This window comes from Melozone crissalis, unplaced genomic scaffold (assembly GCF_028551555.1).
Source record: "Melozone crissalis strain CALT ecotype California unplaced genomic scaffold, PUWL_Pcris_2 ptg000012l_1, whole genome shotgun sequence".
NCBI lineage: Eukaryota > Metazoa > Chordata > Aves > Passeriformes > Passerellidae > Melozone > Melozone crissalis.
In genome coordinates, this window is record NW_026535790.1 from 6,237,821 (window position 1) to 6,260,863 (window position 23,043).

Genomic DNA, 23,043 nt, shown 5'->3' on the forward strand with positions numbered 1-23,043 from the left:
ACAACTGCTTATAAAACCCTTTAGGACACTCAGAGTACCTTACCAAGTGTCTGCTACTGCTGTAAGTACTACGCTTACTTGCAGTGGTTTCATGTCAAAGCATTATTAACAGACAGTATTAACTCCATGTTTCTTACTTGTTACAGTCTGTTATGCTACTCCATTAATTTTGTGAGCTTGATTCTACAGCCTTGAAAATGGAAGTCTTCTTTTTAAAATTACTTTACTTCCACATTTCATTTTCTTTCATCTGATTACTCCAGAGGAGATTATTGCACCTATAAAAGAAATGAAAAATATAGTAAAATTTTCAAGATCATTATTTTATTTCAATGGTTTTAGGATTCTTAGCTGTCATTAGTGTTTGGAAAGGTAGTGGCTCATCTATTCCTGTCTTTAGGAACTACAGGAAGAATTCTTTTCTTTGGTCTGTTCAGCTAAGTGACACAAACTTCCACAGTGCTGAAGATAAGAACAGAACAAGTCAAGCGGTCCCTCTATTATTTTGAGCACATTAAGAACCACATAAAATTAATTGTTGATGAAGCTGGGGTAAAAAACTAGTAAATGTCTAAGCAGCACAGATCCTATCACCTACAATACTTTACAAAGATACAGTATAACAAAGTAATGCCCATCTCTTGTTCTGAACAGAATACATAAATAAAAACAAACCTTTTTTTTATTATCTTGACATAAATATTATAGATTGTTTTTCCAAGATTGTTTCCTGTGCTGCAGATGATTACTTGCTGGGTGAAAAATATAAAGGTACATTCACGGCTGATAGTGAATATTATAATAATCGGGACTTTTTCCTCTTATCCATTAAGATTACAAAGGAGAAGTTTCATGGTGTTTGGGGAATTATTTCTGTGGAACTGGGGGAGTGTTTTCAATGGATCTGTACAAACCCAAGTGTGCTGTGTGATTTGCAAATCCAAAGCTTGGACCAGAGCAGATACAGAAGTCACTGGCTTGTTTCTCACATTATTTGCTCATACAGTCAAGGCACTCAACCTCATCTTAAAATATATGATTGTTTCTGCAAATGATGGAAAATAAAAAAACCTTATAGGTAACTCCTCAGAGCATCAGTGGATCTTACATTACTCAAGACGTTCTCTTGACACCATACATTTAAAAGTTCAATACACTAATATTTTCTCTGCTTACTCTGAAAGGTCTTCAATAAAGGACAAAATAATCAGGTTCTGGTTCTACTTACAGGCAGGAAGAATTTAATTTTACCTGTTCACACAAAAACTCAACTATTTCTCATCCAACATTGTGTAAATATATCCCAAGCTTAAAGAAAAGGTCAGATTGCTAAATGTATTGAGTTTGCTAATACAGTACAAGAATTTGTTTTAACTTTATTTTCATGTACATTTTCAGAATATATAGAGTATAGAAAATGGTATATTTTAAAGACATATAAGGTAGAAAAAAACCCCTAAAATATGTTTGTTCTGCTCAAACTCTAGTTCAGACTGATTTGTTCACTTGTGCAGAACATTCCCATCTCTTGTGTGGCATCATGCACATGCTGGTGTTTGTACACAAGTGGAGGTGTTGTGCATCAGAGTATTTGTTGTGTGTGTGCTTTTCACTTTATTAAAGGGACAGAGCTTTTACTGTGGAATTAAACTGTGTTCATATATATCTACATCTTTATTTTAAATATTTGCTCTACAAATGACCTGAGCATTATCAAGGCAAGGAACTGAAGCATCTCTGCAAGTCAGTGGCATAAAAAGCTTAACTTAGAATTCTTCAGGACTGTCATCTAGATATTAGAGCTTTAATCTGTATTTGCTTTAAAATTTTCCTTATTGTCTCATGTTTTAATAAAAGTAGCAAAATGCCTAGCTAACAGTCTATTTACTTTCACCCTTAAACCTGCATCTATTTATTTAACACAAATTCTGTTTGCTAGAAAAACTCAGGTTTTGAACCTGAAATGAATTCAGCAAATTATAGAAACACTTTTTTAAAAAGTAGGGTAATAATTCTTGAAATTCAGAGCACTCCCACTAAGAGGAAAAAAACCTGATGAAATACTAGCATGATGCTAGATTGGGAAGAATCCCTTTTCTTCAAAATTATATGGGTTTTTAACTATTATTATTACTTTTACTGTGATGTCCTGCTTGCTCATCCTAATTTTTTAACAGTCTTATTGGAATTTCTTTCCTCCTGAAAACAAGCAGCACATGCCAAAGCATTATAGGATGCTGAAGGAATGAAGATGGAACTACATGGCCTGTCACTCATGCTGGAGACAGTTCCTAAAAAGCTATGCACTTGAACTTTTACTTCATGATAAATCAAGGACAAATCTGAAGAAATCAGATAAAATTTCATTATCTGATGTCTAATATAGCAATTATTAACTTCAGTAGAGCTACACTGCCTTATGATACTGAACTTGTTCTCCTTTAAGTGTAATACCTCATTAAAAACGTATTTACTTTTTTACTGCCTCTGCATTGGGCCAGCTGTAGTGAATATGAAATAAATAAATAAATGGTTAGAGCTTTTCAAAAGTCAAATCTGTACTTAAGCATCAAAGCTGTGACTAACCAGGACAGACTGCTTCGTTCATTCTCCACACTGATCTCCAGAATCACCATCAGCCAAATCCAGTATTACACTGCTGAGCAGCTAAGCCTGGTATTAGAGCAAAGATTTAGCTCACAAAATTACTGAAAAATAAAAACCAAGTAATTTTATCTTGAAACCTATCCTGGAATTCATAAGCATAGCAATTGCACTCTGATTTGGTTAGTAGTAGAGTTTAGTTCCAGTAAAATCCACAAAGAAATTTAAAGTCAATTTTTTAAAGGCCAATTTCCCAATGGGCAGACTCAGGGAATGCTTTTGTACAGGGCACATTAACCATGAAATCACTATGTGATAAAAACTCAGTGTAATAAACATCTTGAGTTAGGCTGTAAAAACCTAAATTTGGCATTGCTTGATCACTAGGCTGCTTAGAAATCTGCAGATAGGCCCAGTAATGCTTTCCTGTTCCCCTTTTCTCCCTCCCAGGAAGGCTGCCCAAGGCTCAGGGATCCAGGGCTGGGGTGGGGAGCTCCTCACTGCCCCAGCTGTGCTGGGCCCAGGCTGAACAGGGAATTGGCTGATAAGTGCTCCCACCAAAGGCTCTGTGTGCTTAAATTAAATGTGAAACACAATCAAGAGAAACATTTGCTGGAGTACAAAAAGGGCTTGTTTACTTTTGCAAAGCAAGTGGTTTTAATAAAAACTTGATGACACTTACTGCACATTATAAAGAGCAGAACACTGGTCCTGAGCCAGGGCAGACGCTCTGAGTGCAGCTCTGGGCTTTAGATGTGTTTGCTTTTTCATTGTCATCTGGGCCTTGTTTTGTTGCACGCCCTTCTATTTAACATATTTCAAAGGGATATCTGGTCCAGGAATATAATTAGTATATTGCTTACAAATTAATTTGTATGGGCTTTATTTCTAATCTACTAGAGGCCAGGAACAAACTGTTAATGTCTAATAAAGGAAAACAATTTATGATGATGAAATATGTAAAAGAATGTAAAAGAAACAACTTGGCTCTGTCTTGCTCTGACCCCTGACCTGGAGGTGCCAGGCATTTCATTTCACCTGCCTTCTTTTTTTTTTTAATTCTGTTTCATATCAAGAACACAGTACATTTTTAGAGAAACAATACCTTTACTACAAAACCATGTAAATGATTATATACAAAATGGTTACTGGAATTTGGTTTTGTACTGCAGTGACAGAAATAACTAGGTGCTGACATTTATTTACGCTTCCTTAATACTAAGTACATCACTCCACTGATCAGGGTAAAGGCAAAGGCAATCCAGGCTAAGACAAAGGAATAGCCATATTGGCCTTTGGAAACTTCCATTACATATCCATGGCTCTGGTGCAGTTCTTCATGCCTGTCTGTGTAAATGGAAGCTGCAATCATAACACACAGACCTGCAGGAGGAAGAAAATAATAAAGGTCAGCATCTTAAAACATTATCAGTACACACATCTATTCACTGTCTCTTCTGTTAGCTGCTTCCACCAATGTCCTTTCTTTGCAGATGCTCGTCTTCCATCCTCAAACTAACCTGGAAGCATTTCAAGACATATTTTCAGTTTATTTGGCAGGCTATAAATTTGAAGTGCTGTTGTGTATCTATGTCATTTTCAGTGAACGGAAAATGATTCTGAACATCTGGGTAGTTTTTAAGACTGACAAAAAAAAGAAGTGAGTGCTTGCCTGTAACAATTAGAGAGTTATTTAGTGTCCTCAAGAAGTTCAGCATCTCAAATTCTTTCCCTTCAAAGTTTAAATTACTTTATCTTGAGCAGTGATGGCATCCATGTGTTAACTGTCTATATATTACAGAATGGTACAGCTCACTCTTTAAACAATTATGAAGGATAAGCTATGGCCTCAGGAGCACTACAGAGTTCTCATGCAGCTCATTCTTTTTGAAACCTTTTCCTGCTTTCCTACATACATGAAAATATAATTCAAGTCAAAAGCATTGAAAAATCACTCACATGACAGGAGCTGGATAACAGAAGTTAACACAAATCTTTCTCCTTGCTTTAGACGGAAGAGTTGAAGAATGAAAACCAGAAATGCCACACAGCAGAAAATGGTAGACAGGATCATGGCGGCCTGAACAGCCTGAATTGATTGATACTCTGCAAAAACAAAGCAGCCTTGATTAAAAATCATTTCTCTCTTTGCCTTCTCCTGCAAGGAGTAAAGGGGCAGAGCCGTGTTCTGTAAGCAGGAGTTCAGCAGATGCAGCAAAGCAGCCGTGTGTGCATTGCAGGGGCTGATTCTCCTCTGCTTCCTTGGTACTATACACAGCCAGTGGCTTAAAGATTTCTAAAAGCTTCTCATCAAACTGAGTGAAAACACTGATGAGACTTCTCCCACATCCCACCCTTTGCTGCCATCAATGTCCCAGGAGCACAGTGAAACTGCCAGCTGTCCCAAACAGCTTCCAAATGCAGACCCCAGCCTCTCACCAGAGCTGGAGACAGCTCTGTTCAGGAAGGTCCAACCAGACATGATATGCACCCTTAGCACTAGAGATTCCTCTCATTCAGGTTTTTCATCCTCTCCATCACTTCCCTGTAACTGGGAGCTGAAGTAACCAATACCTTTTTAACCATGAGCAGCTGCTCTGTGTAAATCTGCAGCCACTGTAGCCAGGCTGGGCCGCTGTAAATTTCACAGCAATTTCCCCAGATCTGCTGAAGGAACACAGACACAGGCATGGAGGAACACTCACCATTGAACTCATCAGTGATAGCCATACAGGTGCTCGTATTCGTGGTACACACTCTCCAGACATCTGCAGAAAAGTTATCTCCCACCCACCAGGCCTGCAAAATAAAAGTAAAGGGCTCTTACAGGGAGAAAAAACAAAGAAACCCCACAAAACTCCTTTGTTTTCCAAGTGTCTACTGATTAGATACATCAGCATTAACAATTTTCTGTTCATTTTTGATACTTAACCACTCCAATGAAATGTGAGATCTCATGGCATTTCAGAATAAAGTGTATATAATTATCCACACATTATTCTCATTTTAGACCTCTGTGAAGTAGATAAGGGCATTTTAAACATCCCAAAGCACCAGGGATTTCCACTATTTGGGCAGAAATTTTGTGTAGTCGGTGATTACTCACTCCTTGAGGCACCTAGACAAGATGTGCTTTGTTCATCCAGACCCTGTTTAGGATGCACACCTCTCTGAAGGACAGTATTTGCTAATTAGCAGGAAATAGCATCACCTCTGAAACAGAAGTCCTTTATAGATGTTCTGGTTCCTGCCACTGAAATGATTAATCTCAATGCAATGTAGCTGTGCTGAGGTACACTGTGGCATCTGTCTGGTAATGGCTGACAAATTAACATCCTCCTGGGGTGTTTCTATTTTGAGGCTTTAACATTCAAGGCAAAATGATTCTGCAGCATCTGAGCAGATTTTTACAGTAGCCTGGAAAATGACAAGCACTCCACAAGTGGCATTTCCTCAGGAAACCCATTCCCATTCCAATAGCTACCCAGACCTTTGTTTTGACTAGAGCTGCACAAAATGAGACTTTTAAATAGGATTCCTGGTAGGATCTGCTGCTTAAATAGACATTCCAGAAGCCTCAGAGCTTACTGTGCAGCTTTGCAAACAATACTGCAGTTAAAACTATAATATACTATGGTAGTAGGCATATAGATAAACAGAACACTGTATTTTAAGAAAAAGAATTACTTTCTCAGAATGCCATTCATTTGCATTTTACAGTCCCAGTTCAATATGTTATTTTTCAGCTCTGAGCTCTACATAATATAGAGATACATAATATAAAATCTAACAAAAGATGGTTGTACAGTTAAAGTTTTTAAATGTTCAAAGGTAGCTAATGACACAAAGCAGAGTGCATAGGCTTTTATTTCTGCAATAATTTGGGTTGTGTGCTGCAGATTTGAAATAAGATTTTTTCAGTGCTTTGCCCACGGTCTTTGCTTTCTAAATATTCAAAGGAGCAGGGTAAGACAACCTGCTCCAGTGCTCAAATAATGACCTACTTCCATGGAACAATCAACCAGCTGACTAAAATGTAACACCTGAGTTTGTACACTTTGCAACAAAAAGTTGTGAGCAATGCATAATTTCACTTGGAGCATGGTCTTCACTAAACAGTATTTTCAGCAGCAGATTTTTTAATATCAAAAGCCTGTACATACATCAGACCTCACAGACAGATTCCAGTGCACAGACTTCTGATCAGGATAGTGGGCTGTTTTGGAAAATGGAGAATTCCATTAAAAGCTAGATATAAATATTGGAGAGTAAATTCTTTTTGATCACAAAAATAAAACAGAAATTTTGAAACAATGCAACATAAAATATTCTAAAGCTTTGTGCTGAAGCTACTTCAACTTAATGGACACACATACATTCATGGTTGTCTCTCATGATTTAATTGGGCATCTTGGACAAACACTTGTGAGGCAAAGCACATCTTGACTGAAATTATCCCCATATATTAATCACCAGCTGTTTGACTTTAGGTACTTGAGACAAAAGGACAGTGGATCTTCCCCCCCCTCTCTGCTTCATGTCCAGCTGAATCAAATCCCAGGGCTCCACCCTGTAAATATCCTCCCGGGCCAAGTCTCTCTGAGGGGAGGGGATCTGCTGCCTTGAGCTTACAACATGATGCCATGGACAGACTTATCCACCAGCAACATGCACACCCAAGGCATTTTTTGTTACAGAAAGGTCTTTGCTTCATTTCTTTGCTTCAATTTTTATGAAGCAAAGAAATCCCAGTGTGTTTGAGAGCCAAGGAGAAGAAATGACACTTACATTGTCAATTGTTGAGATGAACAGCAGAGCTGCTGAGGTTATGTGAAACACGATAATGAAGGCCAGGAGAATCAGCATCCTTGCTCTGGGGAGGCTTTAGGCTGAGATAAATCTGTTGAACATAAGAAAGTATATGAACAATCTTTAAGAGCTGTCAGTGGATCAACCTGCAGTTCTGGTGCTGTTAGATACCATAGCATCAGATGCAGCTGGAGTCCACAGCACTTGTTCTTTCTCTGCAGATACTAAACTGGCATCATGGGTGTTAAAATGAATCACAACTTGAAATGAAGCCAAAAGCTGCATTTTGCAACCTTCCAGCATGATGGCTGCAGTGAATAAACACACAAAGTTGTTTCATTCTGTGTACAAGGATGGAACACTCCTTCACATTGGTTTTTAGAGAAGTGCATTTCAAATTCCACTGCCTCATGTGCAGTGAGGAAAATATTTCCACTGACTGCAGTAAGGTCTTGTTCCAACCATCCTTCCAAAGAAGGAAGAACCAGATTTCAAAAGAATGCTTATAGAACAAAATTAAGTGCACCAAGAACTACCTCCTAGATTTAGTAACACTATGTTGTACCTTAGGCCTCACGTCCTTTGTTCATACAGTTATAAGTTTTATCCATTGATAATGGCTAAGGACTACTATTTTCTTCAATGTATTGCCCCTACTGGTAGGGTTGAATAAACCCATTAGTTTCATAATAATCCAGTTAGCTATTTTATGTTCAGTCACTTAATACTCTCTGTAGGCTACCTATTACCTTTATACCTTATTTAACCCACCTATTGCAATGTCACCTCTCACATGAAAAAAAATACATACAGGAGAATCAGAACCTGTATTTAACTGGAATCCCCAGGAAATCTGTGGGCATATAACAAACAGGTTAGGGAAAACTACTGCTACTAATACTCAGAAAAATGCAAATGCTTGACATATCTATTTCTTCTTGGACAGAAATTCTTGCCAATTAATATATGCTAAAAGGAATTTGCAGTTAAGGTGCACCACTCTGTACATCACCTGCACATTGTCACTCATCAGTACATTTATGCATACTTCTCCCTTTGCTTTGCTTTGGACACATTCTATGATGTCAAATGATGCCACTCACATAACACAGTAAATATCCAGAAGAAAGGGCAGTTAGGAATTTTAAGACTTCCATTATTTTTTTCATGTCTAATCCCCTCTCTCCTACTGCCATTTACTGGAATCATGAACCACATCAATAATTTAACCAAAGAAAAGGACTACTCTGACAGCATTTTTAAAGCAGCTCCACTGGCACTCTCATCAGGGCAAATAATAACTACTCTGCAAAATTTTAACAAAAAGATAACTGACAGCATAATAACTGAGTGAATAGAGACCAGGAGTTCCAGAATAATCCTCTCCATCTCCACTGCAGTACAGAGTTATAACAAGCTCAAAGGCAAATAGCATTGAAGTGCTTTTTTGAAAAATAAGGGGACAGCCTAATATCCTTATCTAATTAGAATGACTGAATGGGGAAACCAAGTCAAACCCTAAAATAGGAAAAGCATCTACTCTAGTGCGTATTCCTTCCCATTTCCTCTCTGTTAAACTCTGCCTCCCCAGCCACAGTGAAGAACAGAAAGTGGGAGTTGCCTCCAATGAGGTGATTCTACTGTATGACTCAAAGTCCTCTGAATCCAGTTCCACTTCCAGAAACGTCATTCATGGTTCTCTATCAAGCCTTGCTTGAATGAAAGGAAGAAGAAAGGAAAAGAAGGTATTTTGTGGGTTTGTATAATGCCGCATCAAAATATTTTTCATTGTGATATGTCTTTGCACAGCACCCTCTTGTCTTGTGGCTGGTTTTTTTCTGAGGTTCATTTCTTGCACAGATGGTATCTAAGCATTCAATAATGCAACAATCATCTGCCATATAAGGAGAGAGAACCAAATTGTACTCGGTATTATATTAAGAATAACAATACAATTTCATCTTATTACATGAAGTAACATAAAGTAAGAGAGACCAAAAAAATGTAACCTAATTAAAAACAATCTTGCAAAAGCAAGACTTGCCAGCACAGAAGAACCCACTTTATCTTCAATCAAGGGAATGGTTTTGTTTTACTGTTTTCAGCCATAAAGAGAAGTGTTTCAGACAGGACAGATAAATATGTATGGCTAGCAAGAAGACATTTTTTGTTTTACCCAAATAAAGCCAAGATTAAATGAAAGAGATTTTTATTTCATCTCTAAAAAAATGGACAATAAGAAAGGTCTGATGGGTCTGACATTTCTTTTTTGAAGACCCTTCCTAAGAATCATCTTTAGATTCCCCCTCCTGCCTTGCTGGCAACTGCTCCCTTCACAAGCTGCTACAACTTCTGTGCACACAGTGCTAAGCAATGACACATGGAGACAGGAATTAAATACACTGGGGGAAAAGAAGGAGACAGACCATTTCCAAGTAATTAATACCAGGAAAAGACAACAAGAACTGGTTATCCAATCTGTCATGCCTGAACAGGATCCCAGAAGTGCACAGACCTCAATCACTCCTACAAACTTTCCCTTCCCATGGAGACCCAGGAGTTTCTGTGGTTCACCCCGGCCTGCACAAGGAATAATGAAGGGAGGAGGGTTTTACAGAGAAATTCTTTGTGATATGTGGGCAGGAAGCAAAGAGCAGCTCCCCTCTTCCAAGATGCAGCCAGCAATATTGCAGATGCTACTAGAGAATCTGCATCCCTCTCTAGGCAGAAATTCTGGGTTACAATGCTCAGAAAGATCTACTAGTCCTTCTCAACTCCACAAAATGCTGGAATTCAAACCTTACAGTGCACACTCAAGATTCTCCCACTGCCTCAGCAAGCAGCTCTTCCTTCCCCAACCCTCTGAGGACAGCCTCCCTGGGAGCCTCTCCTAGCAGCAAGCAGCTCCTTTCCTCTCCCTATGAGCAAGGGAAGGACACAGCTACAGAGCACTGTTTGCATTAACATTCAGAATTCTTATTTCACTAATGTATCACTAACCAAACACTTTGGTAACATCCTGTTCTGCACTCTAGCTGTTCTCCTTTTCTTATTTACCATGAAATGCTTCCTGAACAGAGTGATTTTTCACCTTCTCTCATTTGCAGCTGAAACACACCATGCTCTCAGGTCAGGGTGTCCATGAATTTAAAGTACACTGCCTTTAGGCATGGATGAAGGCTGAGATGATGCAACAGATATTGGCCATCATTCCCCAAAGTGACTTGAATTCTTTTAATAGTTTTTACACACACACAAATATATGAGAAAAGCTTTTTGGACACACTACACTTACAATGATGGAGCCACACTTCTCAGAAGTACATGATGAAAAGACTACGGGCAACGGTTACAAGTTGCAACAAGGAATATTCCAGTTGTGAAAAAAGTATTAATTATATTCAATGAGCATGATTAAGTACTGGAACAGGGCCCATGAGGCTGTGGGATCTCCATTCTTGGACATCTTCCTGACTCAACTGAAGCAAGGCCCAGAACGTCCTGATCTAACCCCCGCGTGGAGCCAGAGTCTGCACCAGAGACCTCCAGAGGCTCCTTCCAGCTCAGCTCTCCTGTCAATCTGCAGCTATTTCAGGAACCTCCCTGTACCAACCTCCAGCAAAGCTCTGACAAAAGAGAACATAATATTTGACTTAGCTCATCACATGTGACATTAAAAACAGATTTGGGGGTTATAGTAAGGATGACTTTGGATGTCAACATAAATTCCTTCAATTGCAAGGCTCAGCAGTTAATACCACTTCATAAGGTGTGGTGTAAGGCAGAAATGGACAGATACTGCTGAGCTACAAGTGCAAACTGCCACTGGATCTAGAAAGAGTAAGTTATAGGAATCCCACTGAACACATCCAGATTTGCTGTGCTAATAAAGTTTCCCACAAATGCTGTTAAGGTGCAGAATACTTATACAAAACACAATAAAACAGAAGGCCAGTTAGAGAACAACCCATATTTTTTTTTCAATTAGTGCAAAAGTAATGCTCCAGTGCTACTTCATTTTACAGGGGGAGGATAAATGCAGCAGTCACATTTCTCTTGAATCTCGTCAGCAATGCAGACTTTTGGAAGCAGTAGTTTGCACTTGCCATGGGAGAGAGCCTGATGAACTTTAGAAGAAGTGGCTAAGAAGGCCCTCTGCTATAATCTCCTGGACATGCAGAGACAAGTATGTTTATACAGGATAAAATACTACAACCATCACAGAATTGCACAGTAAAGCAAGGTATCTAGGCCAGGGTTTCCCACATTTCTGAACTGTAGTGTTTCAAAACTGGGTTGTCTCCCTATGTCATATCACACACAAAAACACATCCCCTGCAGAAAAGCTTCAGTTTATCTCCAGGATAAAGTTTATCTTTCATGTCCATCAGTATAAAGAAACATGACTATTAAAGTTTTTCAGTACAGCAAGCAAGCAAAAATGGAAATAGTCTTTGACAGTTCTTAACAGAAGTTTTATCATTACTTTCCAACCCAGATGTCATCTCCACAACAAATGCTTTCCTTTCCTCCCATGCAGTTGAACTCTGCTGCCAGGCTGTTTCTCATGTTTGTGCATACTCAATTTTTGCAACCAGCAATACATAGTGCAGTGTGTTTGTCCTGGCCTCATTTGCATTGGAAAGGCTGAAGCTTACCCTCCAACACTGGCTCTGCCCTCACTCCCTAAGATCAAGTCAGGGGTTTTTATCATCTTCATGTAAGCCCATGTCTGAGAAACCTTCCACACAGACAATCCTGGTTCATACCCTTAGAAACACGGTGAAATCTGTGCAGAACAGCTCCTGCTCTGCACAGACCGAGGCTGGGGGGTGTGCAGACTCTCAACACCCACATTTAGAGAGCTGAAAAGACACACCCAAAACAAGGGGCAGAGGATCCTGCTAAACAAGTTACCATACCTGCAGCTCTCTGCACTGAGATGTTTCATTGCAACAAGAGCAGCAGGTCTTTGGGCCATCTATAAGCATCCAGTGCAGCTGAACTTTCTTGAGGTCACTGGTGTAAAACTGAATCAAAGCAAACCTTAATTATCAATTCTTCTGCCTCTCAGTGCTATAATTAAGTCTGAAAATGTGAATTTGTAAGAAGAAGTCTGTATACTTGTAGCATGAGAAATCTGTCATCTTGTGATGCATCATAAGTTGTTTGAATTTACATGTTTTTGCTCAGAGTTCTTGTGCCACATCTCATGGTGTCTCATGACATGTGAGAACTCAGAAGCTGGCTCACATTTTGCCTGTACCATTGTCTCTAAACTTGCACAAAATTCCCTGGTTTATAAAGAACAGACTGATAACTGTTAACTAACTTCTTTTTTTTCTTTTATCAAGTATGAAGGGTTCTTTTTTTCTTGTGTGATTCTCAGAACTGCAACCAAAAGTAAAGTTCAGACAGCAGACTTTCTCCCAAGCCAGCAAGAGCTTTGAGGATTTCAACAGTCCTCTAATGCCTAAATATCAAACAACATAAAGGACAAGAAAATCAGGAAATGTAATACCAAGAGAATAATTACACTAGTTGAAACAACTGACTCCAGTTTCTTTATTTCTTCTGTCTGAGTTAATTTAACAGTTGGGAACACCAACACTCTTCAAATGTACATTCAAATTGTGGCCTGTTTTCATGCCCAGGCGTTACCCAGCTAATAGCCAATACAGAAACTGAATGTCCTCCTTCAACCAGTGTCTGCAGCCAGCATGGAGACCTGCAAGAAGTGCTGGATGGCTCTGACTACATCTCAACAATACTGAATGGGGACCCAGGAGGGAAATGCAAAGTACAAGTAACAGTCTACACAGCACACGGGCTCCCATCCAATTTCTTCCTGCTGTAAAGCTAAGCATGAAGAACAATGTGTGTTCTACACAAAATAACATTCCCTGCTTCATGCTGGCTTTGGAATCAAGAGGGCTACATGTCCTGTGAGCCCCTAGATGGCACAGAGACCATCAGCTCTTTTTGTTTGCCTAACTGAGAACATACTCAAGCTCTTTGTGCTACCTATTTTATGTGGAAGGAAGAGAGCTTTTCACTTACACTTCCCCCTGCTTTTTTAAGTCCTTCCTCACAAAGCAAGGAAATCAGAAGGAAATGAATCAAAGCTCCCTGCACCAACCACTGTATGAAGGCAAAAAAATCAATATAGCAAAAAACGAATCCACTCTCTTTTCTAGAGCTCCATTTGAATGACAACATGTATGGCTTTTTTTACACAATGGCAGAAAATAAAGCAGGGTCATCCTATCAGTTCTAGATTTATTGGTGCCTTTGCAGCAGGCTGTGTTAAGACCCAGCAACCTCCAGCATAGTTACAGGAGTCAGTTTGTAGTGTTTTGATAGTGAAATACACGGGCTTGGAGAGAAACTCCAAACAAGACACAGTATGACCTAGTCTTTTTCTATTTTCTTTCAGAAAATCATGCCTTGCAACCAAAGCCTGAGGTCTGGTCTTTGTGTGCACCACAACTAGTTCAAATGTACACCTATAGCTTAATAAAACCTTTTGCTTTTACCGTGTTTGGATGTCTGTCCATCCTGCTGGTACTGGTGGGATTCCATGAGCAACAGCAGACTTAAAGTGAAGAAGCTCATGTGCCTGGCCTCCCTACCACCTGTGTGTGAGGGGATGCTCAAGCACCCTTTCAGCTCTTCCTCAAACAACTTCATAAACACTAAATCTGGTCTCCTTTTCAGAAACCCCACCTAGTTACCAAAGTGAAAGAGACTGTGATTACAGGTAGGTCTGGCAGATCATCTGCAGACTTCCTCCCTTCTCACCCTGTCCTCCTCATTAGGTCTATACTACCAAGCAGGAACTCCAAAGTCTAGCAAATTCTAACCCTGCTGTTCCATACACTTCCAAATAAAACCAAGAAGCAAACTACAGCAAAAATGCAACATGCTAGCTTTGAGCATGGAGACCAAAAGAAGCAGATGTTTCTAATTTCTTAGGAATGCTTTTAATAAAATTTTGACCTAGGGATGCCAGCCTTGCTGCCACTTCTGTAACTCTGTCAGTCATTTATTTGCAAACAAGTTTGGACTGGGTTTAGACTTGCCCTACCACTCCTTTCACTGTGGCCCTGCTGTGTGCACTGCTGAGGAAAGTCACTCAGCCATGAAGCCTTTGTGGGCAGACTCAGCAGAAGAAAACCAGCTATGGGAACACAGGAACACAATGCCCTGCTGTGGGGTGGGGAAGTGTCACTTACCAGGAAAATGAGCCTTGTGACAGCTTACCTGAAAATCCTAAAAAATAGCCTGAAGCTTAAAAACTTCAAGATAGATGTATTCAAATACTCCAGCAACATCTGGAAGAGACATTACTAGCCACTATATGCTGAGGAGACAGTTTTGCAGGTACAGAAGTCAGCTGCCTACACAGACAGACATATTTGAATATAAGTCTCTAAGACTTCATCTTCTCAAAACTGCTTTTTAGATGGTTTTGCATGGTCAGCAGGAAGAGATTGTGCTGCTCCTCCAGCAGCACAAATCACACCATCCTCAAAAGTAAATCTTTTACACATTCTTATGTTTCCCTAAAGCACTTTTAGTTGTAACTGTACTTTTATACTAGATAATAACAGTCTCAACTTAAGATGTTCTATGTCTGCATCTAATCCCAACACAACCCACAGTGGTATAAGGTAGGCTGACATATTACTAAATAATACCTAAAAGGGTTGCAATTAATCTCTGATTCCCATCATAGTCATCCACTCTTCCACCTTCAGTTTACGCTGAGCATCATATGCCTTTGGCAAATGCTAACAAAACAGTCTTTAATCAAAGACACCCCATGGTTCAAGGGATTTCTCAAAGGGCAAACATTGTTTGAGAAAACCCAGCAGTGATTTGAAAGAAGTAACTGCTTGTGTATTGCAGTTTCTGGTTTCTTGCAAAACATAAAAGTATTCTGTCAGCTTTCACAAAGGTATGTGCAAAACGTGTTATAAAATGTTTGTAACTTAAGTATGTATGGGTAGAGCTTAACTGTATTCTTAGAAAATTAAAGAAAGCACGCATCATTTCAGGCATTCAATGCATGCTCTCTGTTCAGCCAGTTTGCCAGTTTGCTTGTTGGGCACCAGATACCACTTCGATGTAAACAAAGCTCTGGTGTACATTAAACCCTTCTTAACAATCAAGCTGGCCTAGAAGTACTTAAAACTTGTTTTTTCCTAAGCTTAACAAGACAAGAACGTCTCATTTTCACTTGGTCATTTTCAAAGATCAAGACAGAATGGGGATATACTTGCTTGCAGGTAAAGGCAAACACATGGAAGGAAAAAGAACTGTTTAACTTTAGAGATGAAAATGTATGGCTATAAATCAGGTGTGAGCACATTCAGGATGTAAATTAAAAGTCTTAGAGCCATCACATTCTGTAACAGCCTTACAATCATCACAGCACAGGAAAAAGAGAGCTCCACAAAAGGATTTCCGTGATGCAGGGACGGTGCTAGCAGGGTGGCAGACCCGCTGTCCTGAGAGGACCCTGCAGCTCTGCTCTCCTGTGAAGCCTCTCAACAGCTTCACTGAGGCCTCTGTGCATTTCACAACAGGCTTTTTGCATGATACCCGTGCCCGTGGCACTGGGCTGAGCTCCCTGCCAGGCTCCAGGGCTGCTGGCAGCAGTGCAGGCTGTTGGGCAGTGCAGTGACACCGGGCTGACCATGACACAGCCAGCTTGAGGCACCTTTTGTTTCTCAGGTGGGCAGCAGAGCTCCCAAGAGTGAGCACAGCCTGAGCCCCTTGTCTGAGGGTGACCCAAGGGCCCCCACTGCCTGCCAGCCCCCAGGGCAGGGGCAGCAAGCACAGAGCCCTTGGCAGCCTGCTGGCACAGCCCTGCCTCTGGCTCCATGGCGCTGGGACAATGACACGGGGCTGTTCCAGTAAGCTATTCAAGCTATGGGAACCCTCCCGGGAACCTGCTCCTGAAACAAACAGCTGAACTGAGGTGTGGCCTGGCCTCACCCCTGCTCAATCACTGTGTGGACACATTTCAGTGTCGAGGGTGTCTCTGTTCAATACCTTGGCAGGGCAGGGAGTGACAGACCAAGTAAAATACCAGACCTTTTTATCAGGTTGACAGATAAAATGTGTCCTCAGTCAATGAAAAGGAAGAAAAAAAAAGCACACCTGCAGCACTGACTAGAAATTAACATAGTTCTGAGTGAACCTCAGACCCTGGGCTCTACTGACTACAGACGGCTGCTTATCCAGAGATTATTCCAGATACAACAGAACAGCTCGACTGATTTATGATGTTCCACCTAATTAACCAACAAACAAAGGCAGAAAAGGTCTGTCTTTCCAGATTGAAAGCAATGCATTTAATTCTGTAGAAATAAAAGCTGATATTGTTTTAACTTTGGCAGATGCTCTGTGGAAATTGCTAGCAATTAAATGAGTTGCATTCACTGTTATAAAATTTTCAAACTGCTTGTTTTGATTTGGCTTTGACTAGCTCTGTGTTGAGAAATTTTGGTTTTAGTTATTTCAGAGTTTACACATCATCTATCAAGAGTGTGAAAACACATTTCTATTGGTGGTACAACAGTTGGTTATAAAACAAAAAGCTTAAACTCTCCACAATTACTACTTTGTTTGACAGCAACACTGCAGCACAGGATTACACTGAATACTCTGCCTACCTCCAGAATGCAATTTTTACACCATAATTTGTAATCAGTGCCATTAAAGCTGCCATGTGGACTCTACAAATCCAGGTAGAAGGATTTCCATGCCTTGTTTGAGCACACTCGGTGCACAGCTCCTCTACGCTGGCTGCTCAGCCCCTGGGTCACTTTGATCCACCCTGGCAGCTGCACCTTGCCAGGCTGGACAGTGCCTGGGCCACTGCACAGCCACAGGGCCAGGGAAGGGTACACCAAGCACCCTGACAGATGGGCAGGCTCAGCCAGAGCCCTTCAGTTGTTCACAGACTGTTCTGCAGGCTCTGGACTTGGGTTTGTTTCCGCCTTGGAACTAAACAGCAAGTTTGTTCTTCAGGGGACTGAGCACTGCGAGCCCTGGAGAACAGGTGAGTGTGCAGAGCCCACCTGGCAGCACATGCACCTCAGTAGAGACATCCAGGCCTTTGGAAGGCCTCCTTCTGTGCTGAAGAAGGCCAGAATTTGGATCTATTTCAGGACACTGAACACCTGCATTACACAGCTGAGTGTTCCTACTGCCCACCTCAGCTGTTTGTGGCCCATGCAATCCCAAACATAGCACAGTGTTTAAGAGTCAGTGAAGCAAACCATAAATATATATCCTATAGCCATCTCTACGGGGTATTTGAGTCAGTCCACTTTCTGCTCCACCTACAGACTCCTGTGAAGATCTCTACACAGCCAGAGGGTTGTATTTTAAGGTCACACCCAAATTATGAGGCTTCACCTGGCATGCACATACCATCATTAAACCTGCCCATGAAACTTCACCAGCAAAATAAAAAGGTGTAATTACATTTTCCCTATTCAGTGGAGATATAATAATTCCTTTGATGGATGAATTCAGGCCATCAGTCTTTTTCTTGAGTCTCACCCAGCAAGATGTATTTTCTAATAATTATGATACTTATCTTCCTAATGAAGTCATAAGCATCAGCTGACATTTTGAGGTATATTTTACAAAACTATCTACTCTCTAAAACAGTAATTTTTTTAGCAAAAACTGAAACTCCACTGCAAAGATCATGGTTTGCTTTGAGCATCCAAAAAACAAGCAAACCCTAACAAACACTGAACAGCTCCATGAATGGAATTCCTTAGCACTGTGCTTATGTTCTCCCTGCATTCCCTCTGAGACCAACGTGATTTCAATAAAAGCTGTGCATTCCTTTCTACTTTCATATTTGGCTGTGCTGAAGTTTCACATGGATTTTACATACAGTGTTTGTTTCACCTCAGAGTACATATCTTTCTTATTAGTTCCTGTATAACACAGTGCCTCATTCTGCTGGGTGTTCTTCCAACAGGAACATGGAGGAGGACCTGGAAAGTACATCTGCCAGCTAGCAGTATGAAAGACCTTGTCCCCAGAGACCTACTTATCACTTTAATTAAACACATTCTTGTCCTGATTTATGTGGGGATGTCATGTCTTACATGATGCTCAGGACGCAAATTGAATGTGAAGTGCCAGTGGAAAATCAAAATATATTCAAGTGAAAAGGGAAGAGTCTCCTTGTGCTGCCACTGATTTCATTTTTAAATGACAGGGAAACTGCATTATGAATGGAGACAGCCTACACCTAATATACTTAGCAAAAGTAAAGTCTTGCTTCTCTAAATACCCACATGGGACTCATCAGTACAACATTCTTCTAATCACTGAAGGAATGTCAAACCTGAATTGGGAAACAACCTTGAGACAAACAAGACAACAAAATAAAAGCCATAATAGTAGAAGTAAAAGAAAGACACAAGGCAACTGTGAAGCAGGAGATGCTAATAAATCAAGAGGGGTCAAGTGCATTAACTGAAAGTGGGTGTAAGATAGAGATGCTCATTTCTTCTAAACAATGTTGGCCAGCAACAGTAACTCCAGCATCTATGAACTGAGACAGATTCTTTGTCTAAGATAATGTTGCAGCAGTCTCAGTCTTGACCTGCTCAGTCTGTTGAACAACTTCCTTTATTAACAAGGTTTTAAATCTGTGTAACCAAATAAAACTAACTGTTTTTCCTTACTGGCAAATCCACAGCATAATCAACACTGTTTGCATGTTTATGATAGAAGTCTTTCCAGACCACAAACAAAGAATACAACACCAGTAGTGTCTTGCCTACTGATTGCATGTTGTTTTTATTTGAAATTATATTAACACACCATTTTTCTTCCTCAATGAGCATACTAACAAGAAACTGATCAGGATGAAGAGTCTTCAAGGTATTGCTGCATTTCAGCTCCAGTTAATGTTGATGGCTATTGGCAGAGCAATTCCTGGATTCCTGGGCAGACAGGGACCTGGTAACATCCCCGTCAGCCATGAAGCTGGCGTGATACAATCTGTACACATCTTTATTCAGCACGGAGGATGAATCTTCCCTCAGGTATCCCAACAGTCTATTTCCTAACTCAACTCTACAAGTTCACAAGGAGGTTCAGAGAACAGCCAGAGTTCCTTCTTTCAATGTCTTTGAAGCAAAGGTGAAGTCCTTAAATCTTATGCTGAATAAAGTCATATCAGCTTCTGCTGCCCATGTTTACCATATGCCTTCGTTTCCACTCCCACTCTGATTTCACCAGCTGTGGCAAGTACCTGTACCCCAGCTGCATTCCTTAGGATGGCATTTGTCACACACTCTCTTACAAAAGTCTTGATGGACTGTGCAGCAAAGTATAATTCCCATTCCTCCCCCCAGTGACACTCATGCCCAACAGTCCCCTACCATTTGTGTGGACTCCTGCCTGCCCACACCTGCAGCCACCTGGCACCTCAGTCCCAGCAGCACAGCCTCACAGCTCTCGTCTGAACTACAAGGACAGCAAAGCCTTCAACATGTGAGAGGAGGTCTGGATGAAAGAGTCACTATAGATTATTTTTATTTGATAGAAAAAACATCTGCTCAGGTAGGCAAGAAGGCTTATTTTATATAGCTAACACACCAACACTGTATATACAGTCAGCAAGTAAATGAAGAGAAAGAGCTACATTTTGTTTTTCTGACGATGAGCCAACCATAGCTGTTTACTTCCAAAGTTCCTAAAGAAAATGCCAAGGTAATTCAGTGTGGATTTCACAGCTATTTAGTGAGTTTCTTCACAGCCCTGTACCAAGTCAGAGGATACTACTAAGATATTCTACAGCAATAATTACTGATCATTTACATACTATTCCCAACTGCTGTGAGGAGGGGAAAAAAAAAGACCTTCCTGCACCATGTGAACAAAGTATTCCTGCCAATAAATTAAAAGAGAGGCTGAAGTGCAGGTTTCTTGGTGGCAGCATTCTGTGGGTAAGAACAAGTCGTGGATAAGCCTGCTGAGGAACAGATAGCAATGTACTGTTCTTCCTAGAAATGTCCAAACAAGGAGCTGACCTCTCAAATTCAATACTCAATATTGCAGACAACTCACGATACTGAGAGCTGCCTGTCCAGTATCTGGCACACAACATCCCCGATGTAAGTGGGGCATTACCTATAGATAAAAACCACCGGTGAGTGAAACTGCAGTTCGACTCAAGCAGAAAAACGTTTCATGCTGGCCAAAACTTCATAAACCGAAATCTGCACTGAATTACATCTAAGTGTATTTTCCTTCCACTGTCCGGGGGGTTGCTGCCAAGAACTGCTACAGCGTTACTGCAACACACGCGAACTCCGCTGAGAGTTCATTAGAGAAAAGAACAGAAAGAAACCATCCCGTACAGAACGCGAACTTTCTGCTGGCTTGGCCCAGCCTGGACGCACTGGCGAGGAGCCCCTCGGCCCGCCCCGTCCTGTCCCGCTCCCGGACGCCCGGGGCGAAGAGCGGGGCCGGGGCTCGACGGGACCGGGACCGCTCTCTCCGGCTGGCCCAGCGACGGCGAAGCACCGCAGCCACCCAAATGAAATGTGCTTCGTAGTAAACAAACGCGTGCTTTTAATTTTCCCCCATTTCTGACGGGTCTCTTCCTCCCCTGGTCGGCGAAGCCGCCCGCTCCCCCCGCCGCCGCCCCGCTCCCCCACGCCCCCCGCCCGGCCGAGGCTACTCACGGGCGCGGGCCGGCGGGCAGCTCTCCGGGGCTGCGACCGTGTGGCGGCGGCGATGCCTCCGCCCGCCCTCCTGCGGGAATGATGTCAGCGGCGGCTGGGTGTGGAACCAGAAGGGCTTTCAAAAGTGCCCCCCGGCCGCTGGCGGCGGGAGAGGGGTTGTGAGCGTGTGTGTGTCTGCCAGAGTGTGCGGGCGCGGAGGGAGGGACGGACGGACGGACGGGGCGCGCACAGGAGAAACTTTCCCCGCCCGTTCCCACTCGGGCGGGCATCCAGGCGCGCCGCCGCCCGGCCCTCCCCGGGGGCGCTCGGCCCGCCGTCCCTCGCGGCCGGGACCGGTCCCCGCAGCGCTGCCCCCGCCGGCCCCCGGACAGGGCGGGCCGAGCCCACGTACGGGATGCCAGCGGCCGGGCGCTCGGTCCGCTCCCCCGGCGGCCCCCGCCTTCCGTCTGGGCCGAGCCGCCCGGAGGAGTGACAGGGACCGCTCCGCACCGAGTGCGGGAAGCGGTGGGACCCCGGCCCACGGAGCCGCGCACAGCGAGGGGCGGCCGTGCCACCCGTCACCGCGGGCAAGGACGGACGGCTGCTACCCGATGGTAGCTGGACGAGGGCTTTTCCCGGGAGGGACAGGGCGAGGTCCAGGGCGGAGCCCTCTCACGGGAGCCATAGCGGGGGAAAGCAGCCGCGATTCCCAGAGCGGCCCGGGACAGCTGCGGCGGCCGCGCCCGGCGGAGAGGGGGCCGGGAAGGCGCCATTTGCAGCCGGCCGTGCTGGAGCCGCTCCCGGCCCTCAGCGGCGGGCCCAGCGCGGGCCGAGCCCCTGCCCCGGGCGAGCGGGACCGGCCGCCGCCGGCGCCGCTGAGGGACGGGCCTGGGGGCGCCCCGGGCGGCAGCGAGTGCCATGTTAGGGCAGAGCTGCCCTGGCCCGGGGCCCGGCGTGCCAGGCTTGGCTCGCTGCTGCCTGGGCTTGTTCGTCACGGAGAAAAACGTGTGTGCGGAGAGCTGAGGAAAGCTGCGCTCATAAAGCCGTCCCCGGGCAGCACAGGTGAGAGCGGGGTCACTGCCCGCGCCTCACGCCCGCCGCTCTCCTGAAGGGTTCCCCAGCCACCATCGCCAGTGGCAAACATAGCCCGATTCCAGCCGTGCCCGATTCCAGCTTGGCTCTCACATAGCTTTCGTCAGCGGGGCGATGGTATTTACCGTGACTCAAGCAGGCTGAAGACCGTAATTCGGCTTTTTGGCTGCCTTGCAAGTTTTGGTGTGGGTACAGCCTCTTGGTTTGTTCAGATGGCTAGAAGGTCTCACCTGCCCTTATCTGGCTGTTCCCGTGTGATTACCAAGCTGTCTGCTTTACATTGTTTTCTTTTGTGTCTTGCCCTCTGTTACAGTTCTGCACAAGTTGCTGTCAACGTTTGTTTTGGATGTTACCTTAAAATTCAGCAGACCATAACTCTTTCGGTTCAGACTGTACGTGCAAGTTTACGAGCGGTGTTTCCCAATCCCAGAGATTACCTATTCTGTTAGAACTGTAGTGAATTCCAGCAACTCCATCCCTATTCCTAGAGTCTTTACACAAATAGCAGCTATTATGCTGAGCAAAAACACTGTGTTGGTCGCTATTCAAAAATTAGCAGCATGGCCCTACTTCATTGCACCTTCATTTTTTCTGAAGTGCAGGATTAGTGCCCTTGTACAGCTGTTAGGAATGTCGCATCTTGCTAAAGAGCAGAATTAAAGGAACACTATGAAAAAGTTGCTTTGTCAGTCTAAGCACAACCAGCAAACACTGCAAGCAATTCAGCTGGGGTGGATGGCATTTGGTGGCATGGTAATCTCTTATGGTGTCTTTTGCACTCTGATATTAGCTTCAGCTCTGGTGTAACTGCCAAACACATCTT

General features: G+C 42.8%; 1 protein-coding gene across 1 annotated transcript; it reads right to left on the bottom strand.

The window, feature by feature from the left end:
• Window positions 1-731: 731 nt before the first annotated feature.
• Window positions 732-21,242, bottom strand: EMP2 (epithelial membrane protein 2). Its single transcript, XM_054270856.1, has 5 exons — window positions 21,150-21,242; window positions 7,393-7,504; window positions 5,310-5,403; window positions 4,564-4,710; window positions 732-3,987 (listed from the first exon to the last, which is right to left on the bottom strand). Exons 2-5 carry the CDS (start codon window positions 7,468-7,470, stop codon window positions 3,803-3,805), a joined length of 504 nt encoding a protein of 167 aa, XP_054126831.1. The 5' UTR covers window positions 7,471-7,504; window positions 21,150-21,242; the 3' UTR covers window positions 732-3,802.
• Between the last annotated feature and the right edge of the window lie 1,801 nt (window positions 21,243-23,043).